The sequence below is a fragment of the Epinephelus lanceolatus genome, chromosome 13 (genome assembly GCF_041903045.1).
Source record: "Epinephelus lanceolatus isolate andai-2023 chromosome 13, ASM4190304v1, whole genome shotgun sequence".
NCBI classification, from domain to species: domain Eukaryota; kingdom Metazoa; phylum Chordata; class Actinopteri; order Perciformes; family Serranidae; genus Epinephelus; species Epinephelus lanceolatus.
Window position 1 is genome coordinate 17004039 of NC_135746.1, and position 14456 is coordinate 17018494.

The following is a 14456-nucleotide window of genomic DNA, read 5'->3' on the forward strand; positions in this document are numbered from 1 at the left end:
CCATTAATGCATGTTACTAACTCAGCTTTTTCCTCAAGAGCCTTTGTGCTCCCTTGTCTCGCAGATTCCCACAGATTGTGGTTGCGCCTGGACCATGGGTCATAGTTGCACTGCTGCTGTGGTCCTGGCTGATGTCTACTACAACTACTATTATTATTAGTCATACCTCTGCTATTATAATACACTTACGATTATTATTAGGCGTGTAGTTAGCAGTGGTTAGCATTGTCGCCTCACAGCAAGAGGGTTCCTGTTCCAAACCCAGGGTGGGGAAGCCCTTCTGTGCGAAGTTTGGATGTTCTCCCTGTGTCAGCGTGGGTTTTCTCCGGGTACTCCGCCTTGGTGACTCTAAATTGGCCGTAGGTGTGAATGAGAGTGTGAATGGTTGTCTGTCTCTATGTGTCAGCCCTGTGATAGTCTGGTGACCTGTCCAGCCTCCCTGCAACCCCTATGAAAAATGAACAATTACTGCTATCATATTTATATGAATATTGTTAGAGTTGTCATAAGGTGGCACTATGACTATATGTCAATGTTGGCAAGTAGATGTCTTCAGGCCTGGACTCTTATCCAGCCTGTGAAATTCAGGGCAGATTAGAAAATGCCAGTTTAAGTAAGTGCAGCGTCTTGTGTCATGCGGAAACGCTGAAGTTTGGCACACCACTATGGAGACACCATTCCATGAAAACTCTGCAATTTGGCATCGTGAAAGTCTTGAGATAGATCTGCTGAATCCTATAGATTTGTGATGTTCCATACCTGTAAAATGCTTAAGGGGCCGTACACATGCCACAGACTTTGCACGGCGCACACGCATTCCTGTAGTGTACAGCGCCCGACCTTGTGTTTTCCAGATGGTTAAAGACACAGCATGTGTACGGTTCCTAAAATGGCGTGTTCTCACATGACCTATGACATCATCTGTCAAATTAATAACTATTCTTCTGCAATTTAGCCTTACATCAGTTGGAGGATTATCCCGCCCAAATTTCAAACAAATCCAATAAACCTTCAGGGAGGAGTTTGTAAAAATGTGCGGAAAATACCCCAAAAAAACTGGACAAAACTCAAAATAGCTGACTATGAAACCCAACTATGTCTTAAAATATTCTTCCATGCTTAAAAAACACCAACACTGCATTTGTCTTTTGACTTATTCAGTTTAATGAACATTAAATATTTTATTAAAATGATATCAACTCTTTCAATGTGCCTGTTTTTGAGCTATTTAATTATTATGGCAGTAAATATAAAAATATTTGCCTCTCTGGGCAGCACACCTCATGTAACAGTGCTTTTGCAACATTTTATTGGTGTGTGAATTCCGTGTTGCAAAACCAAACATTTAACACACAGGCTACTGAACAGAACTTGGAGATGTAATCCTCAGAACTGAAGGCCACTCGATGGGTACACAGTAACACGTGGTTGCATTCATTCAACAGCTGTCCCAAGAAGACAGAAATCAGCATAAAGCCACATGAAGGAGGGTCTTGGCATCGGCTGCTTGTGGTCTCGTCACCTCGTCTGACGGTAAATTACCAGCTGTCAAACCTACTGCTCCTCGCCTTCTTCTCTTTGTGCATTGTTGCCGCGGTCTGGATCTTTGAGACGGAGGATGCGGATGATTTTACTCACTGGAAGAGAGCTGTAACAAAAAGAAGAAAAGCAACAAAGGTTTCAATGTGCCCGTGCCTTTGATGTTATATCGCTGGTGGAGACTAAGCAGCATACTAAAACCACATGGCCTTTACTTGGTCATAGCTCATTTACTAAGTGAACATACAGTAACTATTATTTATTCCCCAGATTTCAATCAGATCTGAGCATTGGGTGGATGACCAAGTACCCCACCTCTCAACCTGCAAGACTCAGCCAACGCCCTGGTGCCAGACAGCACAGACACAGGTCCCATCATGGATCGGACATGGCTCTAAACTGTTAAGGCCATTAAAATGAGATGATCACTGCTATTCACTTCACCTGTCAGTGGTTTTAGAGTTGTGGCTGTGTATGCCAATCCCAAGTAATTAAGTCAATAAATCCCATCTGGGTGGTCTAACTGCTTTGATATACGAGTATATAAAGAAAGAGATGTATCAGTGTTTACCCCATGCTCTGTGGCGTGAGGAAGATGAACTGTCTGTAGCGCTGACCAGCAGCCACCTTCAGCATCATGTCCATCGATATCCTCCTGTTCACCATGTCCTGATTGAAGAGAAACATTCATGTTATTTTCTGATAAATAAGGCTAAAACACAGTGAGACAGTTTCATGTGATGTCAAGGACTGTACATACTTTCCCCTCTCCCACTAATGCCAATTCAGTGCCATGAAAATAGAGATTATCTCAATATGCAATACAGACACACTAACAGTATCAATATTATTACCATGTAAACATCGAACTCGTCAAGACAGCGGAAAGGCGCCTCTGTGATGGCCCAAAGAGAGAGAACAAAGCAAACAGTGGAGAAGGAGCGCTCGCCTCCAGACAGGGAGCGCATGTCACTTAAGTCAGCCTTGTTCCCCTGGCCTGGCTGCACCTACAGAGGAGTGGAAGAGAAATCAGATTTCTTAGCATTAAACACTTTGACACAAAAACATGGGAAAATAAGGCATAGGTTGAAAAACAGCAGAGTTAGCCTTCAACCTTGCACTATATCATTTACCCTGTCTTCAATAGACCAGCTGCTGCCTCTCACAGTTGTTTTGAACTGAACTCATGTGACCTACAGTTCACATGTGGTACACAAAATAACACTTCATTGTACATTTTTAGAGGCAAAACGAGGCTAACCCTAACCCCTTTGTCTGAGTAATAAATCAAACATCTTCTTACTGAGATGGAGAGGGTTTCATTCTTGTGGTCAAAGGTCATACTTCCAGTGTAGCCTCTCTGAGCCAGCATGCTATCAAAGTAGTATTTACAGCGAGCTGAGAGGAACCTAAGAGATGCAGAGAAAACGGATCGGACGGCAGAATGATAATAAATTGAGGAAAACACAAAGAGACAGATGTCACAATTACCACATTTGGTTTTTTTTTTTTTGGCTGTTCTCAAGGAGACAATGCGTCGACAACTTACCTCCTGAGTTCAGCGTAAGCCTGGAGTCTTTGGGCCATAACACTATCGAGACATTTAATGAAGCTGTTAAGGTTCTTCATTTGGTGTGCCATGTTCTTGTAGCTCTCCAGAGCCTCATGATACTGCCTAGATAAGGAAAGGACAGACATGTGGCAGAAAGGTGAGCGAGAGGATACTTAATGGTTTTTAAAATTAAATTACTGATGTGTGTGGCTGTTGCAGTTTGTAAAGTTACATGTTAAAACATTTGTAGTAGCATTTGCTTAACAGTTTCCACTACTGTCAATGTCATGACACTACATAGCAATCAGTGCACTGCCATCTGTTAGCAGGGTCTAAGCAACATACCTCACAACCTCCTCACGGTCCCCCTGTTGTTCCTGCTGGGTCGCGATCTTCACCTTGAGACGGTTGATCTCACTGTCGAGACTCCTGGCTGTCCGTCGTACTTCCAGGCGCTCTGGAGAGATTTCTGTTGCCTTGGCCACAGAGACCTGAATCAGCAATGTGAAACAAATCATTAACTTCTCAGACTCAATGCAGGTGAAACTGCAATGTATTTAAAGTAACCAAAAACCAAATGGCATTGCCTTTGTTTGAATATTGTACACACTGTACACAGTTCTGATGAGCTCAGTGTGCGTATAAACAAATTATGTCTCCAATCTCAAACTTTAAACCTGGTTTGAAGACCCACATGATAACTTGTACTGAAAGAGAACAGCTCCTCCTCTGTCTCGCCCTGTGTAGCTCTGTATGGCGTACCTGAAGTTCCTGCTTCTTGCTTTCCATGTTGGCTTCAAGGGTTTCTATGTTGCGGAGGTGGCCACTGCGCTTCTCGTCATAGTGTTTCTTGTGATGCTTGCACTTCATCACCTCCTGATCAATCTTACTCAGCTCCTCCTGCAACAGGACAAAGAACACCAAGAGTCAACACATGAGCTTCACCCAGTGTTGTTATAGAGGTAAGCTTATTTTTCTTTCGCCACTGAGCTCTTCAGCAGAAACGTTTCCAAATGGTTTGTGTTAATGTTCACTGGTGAACGGTAAATATGCTGTTCTTTTAAAATTAGCTTGTGTTGTTAATGTGCTAACTGGCTAACTAGCGTCAAGACGTTCTGCCAGTTTCCCTTTTTGAATGACGATTACAGACGACCGCAGTCAGAGACTGCCATTTCCGAATTTAACAAGCAGAATGACAAGTTTTACTAAATTAGAAAGCAAGGGTGCAAATCGAAATCATTCTTTAATCCCAGTGACCACACATCTGGCATCTGGGCTTGGTCTGCTGTGTTACCTTCTTTGAGTCGGCCTCCTCAGCGACCATGTTGATCTGCTCTTTGTGCTGCTTGTACTCCTGCTCTGCCTTCTCGTACGAGGCCTTCAGCTCAGCCATCTGAGCTCGTGCCTCATCGTACTCAGCATGCTTGGAAGAGATCTTCGTAATAATCTCCTGAAGATCTTCCTCCTGTAGTAAAATGATGACAGGCGCACATCACATGGAGCGTCTGTGCTGACTGCAAAAATACCAACGACTTGAACGTAAATTCTTTGGAGAGTTACTGTGAGACCTTTTCTTCAGTCAATCTAGTGACATGAGCACAATTTGAGTCCATCATGTCTGTTTATTGTACTGCATGTGTTCTGTACAAACCAGGGGAGTGAGGTCCTCTGACTGAGGCTCCTCTGTATTCTGTAGTTCTGTCAGCTCCAGCTGTAGCCTCGTGGCCTTGTCCTGGAAAAAAATACACAAACCACATGAGCAAATCCATAAAATCCACAGTGGAATACTACACAATTGAATTGGAAATCCATTTTTTATTAAGCAGTATTGATTTAAATCTTTTTTCAACTGAAAGGCAACTGTTTGTTGTATATTTATGCATCTATTTAAAATAACTGCTCTCATTAGATAAGGCATTACACTGTTATGCCAAAGTATTACATGTGCTTTTGAAATATCAAATAAAACATTCCGGGGTTAGAAGGTGATGAATGTTGATTTGTGAGAAGTTTTACTTTGGCGGTCTTCTGCTCCATGTGGGTTCTTCTCAGGAGTGCCTCGTTCTGTTTGATGTCTTCATCCAACTTTTTCAAATGTTGCTGGAAGCGAGATTCCTGAGCTTTCTGGTTCTCTATCTCCCTCTGCAAGTGCCTGAGAGTAAAGAACCAGGACACAGAGATGTTAAGATAAAAGCTTTTTGCTTCTTGTTCTGACACATACATCCTAATACTTGTAGCTACAAGAAGTCCACCATCTATAACTCTCTTTCTAAATGCAACAAAATAATAATACCAGTTCTTACCGCGACTGGTTCGTTGGGTAAAATTCAGGGTTCATGCATTCATTTATTTGTGGCAGACTGCCACGTTGAAAAGATCTATGGCCATGTTTAGATTCTTTATTTATGGAGCTGGATCGTTCATTAGGAGCACCGTTGGAATATATATACACCGTTTGGTTATTTATAAGTCCACAGACGGAGCAGCAGAACAGCAAGCACACTGAAAGTGACACTTAACCTTCAGGGAGGTCTTAGGGTCTCTTTCACTCACAAACAGCCGCTCGTCTCATCAGTGGATCTGATCTGATCAGCTCTGATTGCATCAATTGATCAATTATCCACCATGTGACTCAAAAATTCACAAAATGCTGCTGAAAGAAAAAAAGAGGCGTTCTGCCTGTGCTGTGTTCATGGACTTGCAAAAACCTCTGAATTTAGAAAGGGGACACAAACTGAAACAAGGACACACAGGCAAGAAAAAGCAAAGAAAGAAAGAAAAAGAGGAAAGTTAGCATCCCACCACCTGGTCGTCAACTACCGCCACACATAGACTGTAATTCTGTGGGAAACACTGAAATTGGCTTCACTGTTCCCACACACACACACACACACACACACACACACACACACACACACACGCACACCTGATCTCCTCCTCCACATCTCCTGAGAGGTAGTTGGCTCTGGTCTGCTCAGCCGTGTAATTACGGTCATTGAAGATCTGATCTCCCTCCCTGGAAAACGCCTGGGTGCAGTGATGAGGAGGGTTTTTGCCCTGCATCACTCGCCGAGCCTCTGTTCGATTCTATGCGCACACAAACAAGCAGACACAAGCACACAATACAAAACAATGTCAATGCACAAGATCTCCTGAACACGGGGGTTGGGTACAGGACACATTTGAACTGATACAGCTAACTGTTCATTACCTTGATGAGTAAGATGCTCTCTATACCGCGCTGATCAATCAGGCAGTTGGCCACAACTGGGTCCTCAATTTCTAGAGCTTGAAGCACGGAGGGGTAGTTAGGGTGATTCACGGCCCTGACACAAAGACAAAACCAACCAAGACCAGTTGAGTAAAAGTGACACTTCATATAAAATGTATACTGTAAGTAACACAGGCTCAAAACCACCTGTGGTTGGCCTGAATTCCTGTCAATTAATATGTACTCCAATCCACTTCTGTATTTGTTTGAAAGCGGCTTTATTGCCACAACCATGGCACATAAAGTGTGCTGCCATTCTGTTTGTAGTTTTATTGTAGGCCTGTTGTGCTTGCAAGGAAGCTGTGTAAATTTGACATTAGTGAAAACATTTTAAGACTCGAGCACACTGTAACTAACATTGATTTAAGCTGACCAGTGCTACTGTGCTCCATTAAGACGTACATTCAAACCTAAAACTTTTTTCCAGGGCATGCGCTACTAAAACTAAGCGTTTGCTAAATGTTTTTGTGATTACACATAACCTCACCTCGCTCTTGTGTCATGGACACGATGGAGAAATTCGCTGGTGATGATGGTCGGTCTACGGCCAGACGGTAACACTTTGGCCATGAGGCCCTGTAGCACCTTCTCATCGTCGTGGTTATCACAAGTGAAGGCCAGCAGCTGGCCTTTAAGACACACCTCCACAGACAGAGCCAACTCTGGGTCCTTCAGGCTAATACAGAAACCTGTAGGAGGGTGGGAAATGTGAAAAGAGAAGGCAAGTAACACGTGCGTTTTTGTCACAGATGCCACTATTCGGTTGGGCATTTCAGCTGAGCTGGTAGAAGGACAAAAAAAGAGTGAAGTGGGGGTTTACATGCCTCTTTATGGAGACAAAGTGACCTTTTTACGGGTCTTAAACCTGGGTTTAACATGGGTCTGACATCGCAAAGCTTTCAACAGAAGGAAGAAGACAGTTCATTACACCAGTTTGATCCGCAAACATTTTGAAAGTCTAGAAGAGTGGCACAATTAAATCATTTTATCCTCATTCAAGTTAGCAGAAGGCTAACTGAGGTGAATGAGGTGTTTGCTCAATGGGCCCTACCATGTGGAAGATCTGGGCAATTTATACCTGGGATGTCAAAGTTTTTGCCTTCTGGGCCACTGACCCAATTTCATGGTAAGTATCCAGTTGTCTTTATAAATCCATAACTATAATTCCAGGCCAAGTGCTCTGGAACTCTGGGTGTTTCATCAGACATGATTTTGAGATTCAAAAGGCTGAGAAAAGATTCAGGCCTGAGACATAAACATTTTCACCTGAGTACAACTGGACACCAAGTCTTACCCAGAGGTCCTCGAGGTTTGTGCTTGAACTGCCCTTTTCTGTGAGCTTCCTGGATGGCATTAAGGAGTGTGGGCATGTGCTCTCCGAAACGCCGCAGCCGATTAGACCGACTGCTCTCCATAGTCTGCAGGTTCCTTCTGTTGGCATCGATGGACCTGTGGAGCACTTCCCGTTCTCTCCTGATGACAGAAGGCAGTGGGTGTTCTCATTACTGCAGTACTACAGACCAAAACATCTCCTACTAATTGGGCTAAATTTGGGTTCAAAAGCCAGCAGCATGACGAGGCACTGAGTGTCTATTTTGCACCCAGTGGTGCATGTTTGCCATTTTTCTGTGGTCACCGAGACTTGAAAAATGCCCAGCTTTGGGTAAAACACTGCAGCCGCTCGTCACTGACACTTTTTACCCAGCTGCCCTATCACAGTGGAGGAGGGCTGGGAGAAATGCCACAAAGACCAACAGGCATTTTTTTACTTCCGCAGATATTCTACATCACAGCAACCAGACACAGCCAAAGTGTCTTCACATTATGGTGTGATTTGGGTAAAATATTTTCTTCTAATACATTCTAATAAATATATTCCAGCTCCACTTTGTTTCTTAAGGACCCCTGGAACCAAAATTGACTGGTTCTGCATGCATGATTCATCTGTCGTCAATGCTCTGTTTTATTTTACCTGATCTTTCCTTGTTCTTCCTTGGCACGGTTGCAGGCGTGCCCATACTGGTCAATCTGCTGGCCCAGAGTGGAGATCTGGTGTCTCACATTTTCCAGCTCAGCCTGTATCTGCTCCATACGGTTGGTCCTGGCCTGGCTCTCTGCTCCTGATGTCTGACTGATGCTAGAGGGATTTAACAAAAAAAAAAAAAGGTAAGAATGACAGTTGTGAGGAGGGTAAACACATAATTAATATGTTTCAACTTAAATGCAGCGAAGAAGACATGAAAACAAGATGAGGTCGAACCTCAGCTTGAGATCGTTTATCCGTGAGGACAGCTGAACCTTGTCCTTTTCCAGGTCCCTCAGGTTAGCCTTGCATCTGTGGACAGTGAGCTAGCTCACACACAAAATTGAAGATCAGAATCACTGCTCAGTTACACAACAAGCGTCCCAACGATAACAGTACCTGCCTTAGATTATATCTGACAAGATGACGAGGCAGGAAGTTAGAATACACAGATTTTTACTGGGGTACACAGGTTCTTTTCTTTGTGTTTATGCTTGAGCTATGCCATAGATATAATGTAGACTGTCACCCGTCTTCCATGTCCACGACTTCCTAAGTTGTTGGGGGACCTGACTATCCTTGTTGCTATGGATACCACTGAGCACTGTAGACAAAAGCCTCATACACTATTAAACAACTTAACTGAGGGGCCTCAGCTAAATAAGGTCACATCTCTTAGCCAACAGCTACAACTTTAAATCGCTTCATGTGAAAGTGACTGAACCCGCTGTTATTACAGTCTGACAAATGAATTGTCTGAACTCTGACCTCGCTGGACTTGAGACGGGTATTTTGTCTCTGGGCCTCTGCCTTCAGCTCAGCACATTTGGGCTGGAGCTCCTGGACTTGCTGTGTGATCCCCTCCAGCTGGTCCTGGATCTGCTTGTATTTCCCCTCGGCCTCCTCGACCTTATTCTGTGTTATTACATAAAAACACATCGGAGAAGTGGGTCAGAGGACAGAGGAGGACTGTGCATGGACAATGAAAAGCTGTAGAGTGAGTTTTCAAACCGAAGTTGTCATATAATTACTAGTAATTACTTGTTATACTAAAAACACATACACCTGATTTTTAGGGTGAATATTAGCAGAGGTATCATACCTTCCATTCATCCACCTTTTCATCATATTTCTCTGTAGAACGTCTGTCTGACTGCAGCTTCTCCTTCATTGGCTCCAACTCCTTCTCCATCTCAATCACCTGCAACATTACATCACATCCAATACTAACTAGATCAGTGTTCTTTTAAGTAATTATCACACTTATTCCGTTTCATAGGGACCTGAGGGAGTAGATAAAGAGGGTGGAAGAAAAAAAAAAGTCAGAAAATGATCTCACCAAAGCCCAAGCCATTTGCTTCTGCAACTCCTCCAGCTTGGTGTGCATTTCATCAAGTGAGGCCAGGCTTTTATAACAGTCCTCTTTCTCCAGGTACTTCCTCTTTAAGTCTTTCAAACACTGCAACAGTCATATAACAATTATATATTTTGTACATGGTTAAACAAATAGGAGTAGCTATGCTTAGCTGTCAAAGGAGGAAACATCCTATCCACTGAATTCTTAATATTGATAACCAGTATAATATAGTCCCGCATGAGCACACTTAAACCTGCAGTAACTATTTTTTAGGCCACCCGGGGGTAGTAGAAACAAATTATGAATGCTAAATTGCCACATCATTTCCTTTTAAGTTGATATGGTGAACTTGTTTGTTTCTTATTTACACATCTAGCAGTGACAGAGCAACACTAGCGTTCATTCTGGTCACCTGGCAAACATAAGTCCAATATTCACTCTCTCTTAGCATGTCAATCACATGTCCTTAGCTTGACTGCTATTTTGCTGTGAGGCAAACTCACAGATCTGTACTTCAAAAAAGATGGGACAGGGTTAGGGCACCTGTTCTGGCTCTGATTACAGGTGACAAATAGTACATTGAACACACTGAATCAGAGATCTGTGTGGGTACACAATAGGGCTGCAACAATTAGTCGACTAATCGATGACTAATCGCCTATTAAAATAATCTGTGACTATTTTTTTAGTTGACTAATCGGTTTGAGTCATTTTTCAGAGAAAAGTACTATAAAAGTACCCCAAAATACTCTTATTGCAGATTCTTATGTTCAAATATCGGCAGCTTTACACACTCTCCCATGATGGTGAACTAACACCCTTTGGCATGAGTACGAAACAAGACATGAGATGACATAATTTTGGGGTTTGGGAGAGACAGACCGACATTTTTCAACATTTTAACACATTTTTCGATAAAATGATTAGTCAAATAATCGAAGAAATAATCCATAGATTAGTCGATAATAAAAATAATCATTAGTTGCAGCCCTAGTACACCAGACTCCCAGAAAGAGGAGAAGTCACGGGAAGTACCACCAGCTGGTCCAGGAGCTTCGCCTGGATGATAGTCGTTTCAAGGCTTATTTTAGGATGAGTTGAGGACAATATTCTGTTCATTGATCGCTCTGAGTTGGTGTTTTTTCAACTCCAGGCGTTCAGGGAACAATGCAAGGCATTCAGCCACCCAAAAGCAGCGGGCAAAATGTTTCACTGTCCTTAAAAACAACTACAAAAAGCCGCATTAGGCTGCTAAAATGCCCTCTGTCTGATTGGTCCTGATAGCCCTGTTTGTTTTTTGGTAAATCTCCGTTTTTCGCAGCTAAGCGTTCCACTATGTTCACCAGCTAAAAACTATGTTATTAGAGTTGTGGGAGTTAAGACAACAGTAAAGTTACGGCCAGACAGCTTTGTTATATATGAATGTGTCAGCCAAACTGACTCTTACCTCACTGTGTTGCTCAACTTTATCCTCTGTGACATTCTTGGTAGTTTTGATGTAGACAAAGTCCTCTCTCATCTGCTCCAGTTGGGTAGCTTTCATAAAAAACTGCAATAGGAATAGGAGAAAAAAATATCACTGTCAAAGATCACAAAACCAACAGATGAAAGATTCTCACTATGAAATGTAGTCATATATAATTACCCTGTATTTGTCCCCCTCTCCTTTGGAGTGTAGGAAGTATTTGCTCATCTCTTGAGTGAGAACTGACACAGGATTATTGACCTTTGGAAGAAAACATGTTAATAATGACTTCCTTTCACCGGTAACGTAACACAGTTTATCCAACTTAAACAACATTGGGCTGTAGAAAAGTGAACATAGCTCATACCTGTATGTTGAAATTGTCCAGGATGGATATCAGCTCTTCCTTTTTGGTCGAGACAACCTGACCTGTAAGAGGGGGAAAAATGTTAATGAATCCCTGATAATATTAATTCAAGCAGCTACCAGGAATGGTGATTTCCATATAAATATAAATTCAGTTTTATTTATAAAGCCCATTATCACAAATCACAATTTGCCTCATTACTAAAGTAGTAGCCAATTCATTTTCTCATGTCCAACTTATTCTATCAGCTTTACCGGTGACCACATTTGTCCTTGTGTTCTGTGTTTATTTAGCTTTTAAGGTCATAAATAGTTTGTAGATGTTTTAAGGTGAATCTTTAGAGTCTTTACCTGATTTGCTCCTCAGTTTATAGGTTCTCAACCCCTCTCGTGTTATTCTCAGGTCCACAGTGATGGCCGAACCATACACCTCGTATTTGTAAGCGTCTCTTCCTTTGTTACGGAGGGTGATGGATACATCTGCTGAGCTGAGGAAACAGAGTAACACACATTGAATCTACTGAAGATTGACAGATTTTAGAAAATACTTTTGCATGACACTTTGGACAATTTCACATTTGGAGAAAAGACATTATTGGATTACAATAGAGTTTCTTTAAAAAGTGTTGAATGGGGGTGACAGGAGCCACTTGAGGTCATTATCATGGAATTTCTAGCTAAACTGACAGGCTCGTCAAGGCTACTACAACCTTCATGGTAAAAAGAATGTACATCACATGATGTGGTTGAAGGTTTACCTCTCTCCTTCCTTGACAAAACCCTTGAGAGACGATCCTCTGTTTGTTGCCTGTGCATTCCCGCCAAGGGCAACTATGAGAGCTGTCAGAACGGCGCTCTTTCCACCTGTCACACAAGCAGTTTGTGCACACATATTTTAGACACTGCGATACAGGACGAAGAACAAATTGGAAGACAAGGCAGACATACAAGAACAGAGGGTATTCCAGAAAATAGGTTAACCTTTAAGCAAGACTGAAGTTTAAATAAAAACACAATGTTAAGCCATTACACAGATGAACTTAGGGCTGACATGATCTGATAGATGCACTCACACAACTAAAATCTGCAGACTTGAAAAGCTAAGCACTGATCACATCAATTCATGATGGATATTAACAGAGAAAACACTAGTTGTTGGCGGGGTTTCTGTGAAGTGCTGTAAAGTTCAGTTGATTCAAAACACACATTAAACACACATTAAACATGGCTTAATAGAGACAATTTCAAACACAAGTACACAAATCAGCTTAGGGTACGGCAGCATTGATTCGACGCTTAAGTGTAAATCCCGCATAAGTCTGTCTGTAGTGAAAATAACCACTTTTAATGGTCATACAGTGATGGTGTTCAATTGCCCCTTGGGTTTCCATTGCAGCTTGTCCCACAGCTGCTGCCCACTCACCAAATACTGGACCCATTTCAAAAACTGTTGTTTACATCAGTCTCTTTGACCAATTTACACGGGGAAATAGGGTCAAGGTTGAAAAATGCCAACGTTATCCTTTAATCTCCCTCACAGAAGCTTAGGGACAATTTATGGCACCAATTGCTAGGGCAACAGGCAGAAAACCTGGTTTATGGAACAGAAAACAATTCAGTTCAGCTAATCCTCTTTTCTGAAATACCCCACTGGTTACGTAATTACACTTACTTCCATTGTTGCCGACCACAAAGTTGACATTGGAGCCAAAAGTGAAGGGGCCGAGGAGAGAGTGGCACATGAAGTTCTTCAGTGTGATGCTCTCCACAATCCCTGCGTCACTCACCACCTCACCAGCACTCTGCAGCTCAACACAGGAGACCAGGGCATGTCATTGCATTTCCAGTATAATAGTAATATATAAGATTCTTTCTGTAACATTTTGACCAAAAATCAACAACAAAGAAAGATGACGTACGGTCTCTGTATGGACAAGACCTACATGATGACATATGTCACTGCATGACAGTGACAGTACAAACCTGTTTATTCAGTAGGGCATCTTCCTGGCCACTGTCAAGCGCATTTTCATCCTCCTCGTCTCCCTCCACTGGAGGTCTGAGCCGTTTCTTGGGATTGTCATTGACAGAGCTGCTTTTCCTTTTTGACATTTTGGGCACTGAGTTACCTAATTTGGAGGGAGAAATGAAACTGAAAGTAAACACAGCATACTTTTCTGTAGCATAGAGTCAAGCTGCTACTTTAACTTGAAACAGCGACTCTTCATCTTCAGCTCAACCGCCATTTGTATCTGAAGCCGACAGTCAGAGCAGCAGCCGCAGGTTAAACAAAAAGTGACATCAATAACCTAAGCAAGTTACTGTGGGTCGCCACGTTACAGAGCTAGCTTAGCCGGCTAACAGACGCTACATGCTAAACAGACCGTTAACAAACATGTAGCCAGGCAGCAGCTGAGTATGTTGTGGTTAGTTTAAAGTCGTTATAAGAAACTCAAAGGACTGGTGTGTTAGTTTACGGAGTGAGTCCTTACCTACTTTCCGGGAACCGCACTCAACACAGCTGATCAGGAGGACCACCGCTTGTCGAATTCGCGCCCACTATTTCCGGGGAAATCTCGCGTGGACAAACGAGATCGTCGGTTTTCTTCCCCCACCGTGCCCGCGCCTGTGCCCTTACGGCCCTTCACCAACCGTAAATACAGCAGCCCACAGGAAGCATGGCGGCGAGACACCGTGCTGCGTTCAGCACATGTAGGAATTTAGGAAGCTTCTTAATATGCTGCGTTCATCTCACCCTTGAACTGTAGGATTTCGTCCAGTTCTTCTTTTTTTTTTTTAAATATAAAATTCTTGATCGAACTTAATAGATACAAACAAGACACATTTTAAAGGCAATCAGGTTATCAGGTAACTTCTGCCTTA

General features: G+C 42.6%; 1 protein-coding gene across 3 annotated transcripts; it reads right to left on the minus strand.

Moving 5' to 3' along the window:
- Positions 1–1140: 1140 nt before the first annotated feature.
- LOC117271265 (structural maintenance of chromosomes protein 6) lies at positions 1141–14199 on the minus strand. Of its 3 annotated transcripts, none has more exons than XM_033649417.2 (27): positions 14066–14199; positions 13557–13702; positions 13246–13375; positions 12332–12437; positions 11925–12061; positions 11575–11636; positions 11388–11468; positions 11190–11291; positions 9725–9844; positions 9488–9586; positions 9154–9300; positions 8623–8711; positions 8335–8499; positions 7657–7835; positions 6850–7051; positions 6303–6417; positions 6018–6178; positions 5108–5243; positions 4743–4823; positions 4386–4556; positions 3854–3991; positions 3437–3582; positions 3089–3214; positions 2843–2948; positions 2394–2546; positions 2111–2208; positions 1141–1648 (listed from the first exon to the last, which is right to left on the minus strand). In XM_033649417.2, the coding sequence occupies exons 2-27, from the start codon at positions 13683–13685 to the stop codon at positions 1555–1557; spliced, it is 3273 nt and encodes a 1090-aa protein (XP_033505308.1). In that variant the 5' UTR covers positions 13686–13702; positions 14066–14199; the 3' UTR covers positions 1141–1554. The 3 variants fall into 3 exon arrangements, with proteins under 3 accessions (XP_033505308.1, XP_033505306.1, XP_033505307.1); XM_033649415.2 differs by having other exon boundaries at positions 13246–13381; XM_033649416.2 differs by having other exon boundaries at positions 13246–13381; positions 14070–14169.
- Positions 14200–14456: the final 257 nt, after the last annotated feature.

Coding starts and splice junctions, on each gene's coding strand:
- LOC117271265 (XM_033649415.2), bottom strand. CDS start 13,685: ATGTCAAAAAGGAAAAGCAGCTCTGTCAATGACAATCCCAAGAAACGG. Junction 9,301..9,487: donor AAAAGGTGGATGAATGGAAG/GTATGATACCTC, acceptor GTAATAACACAG/AATAAGGTCGAGGAGGCCGA. Junction 8,712..9,153: donor CCCGTCTCAAGTCCAGCGAG/GTCAGAGTTCAG, acceptor TGTGTGAGCTAG/CTCACTGTCCACAGATGCAA.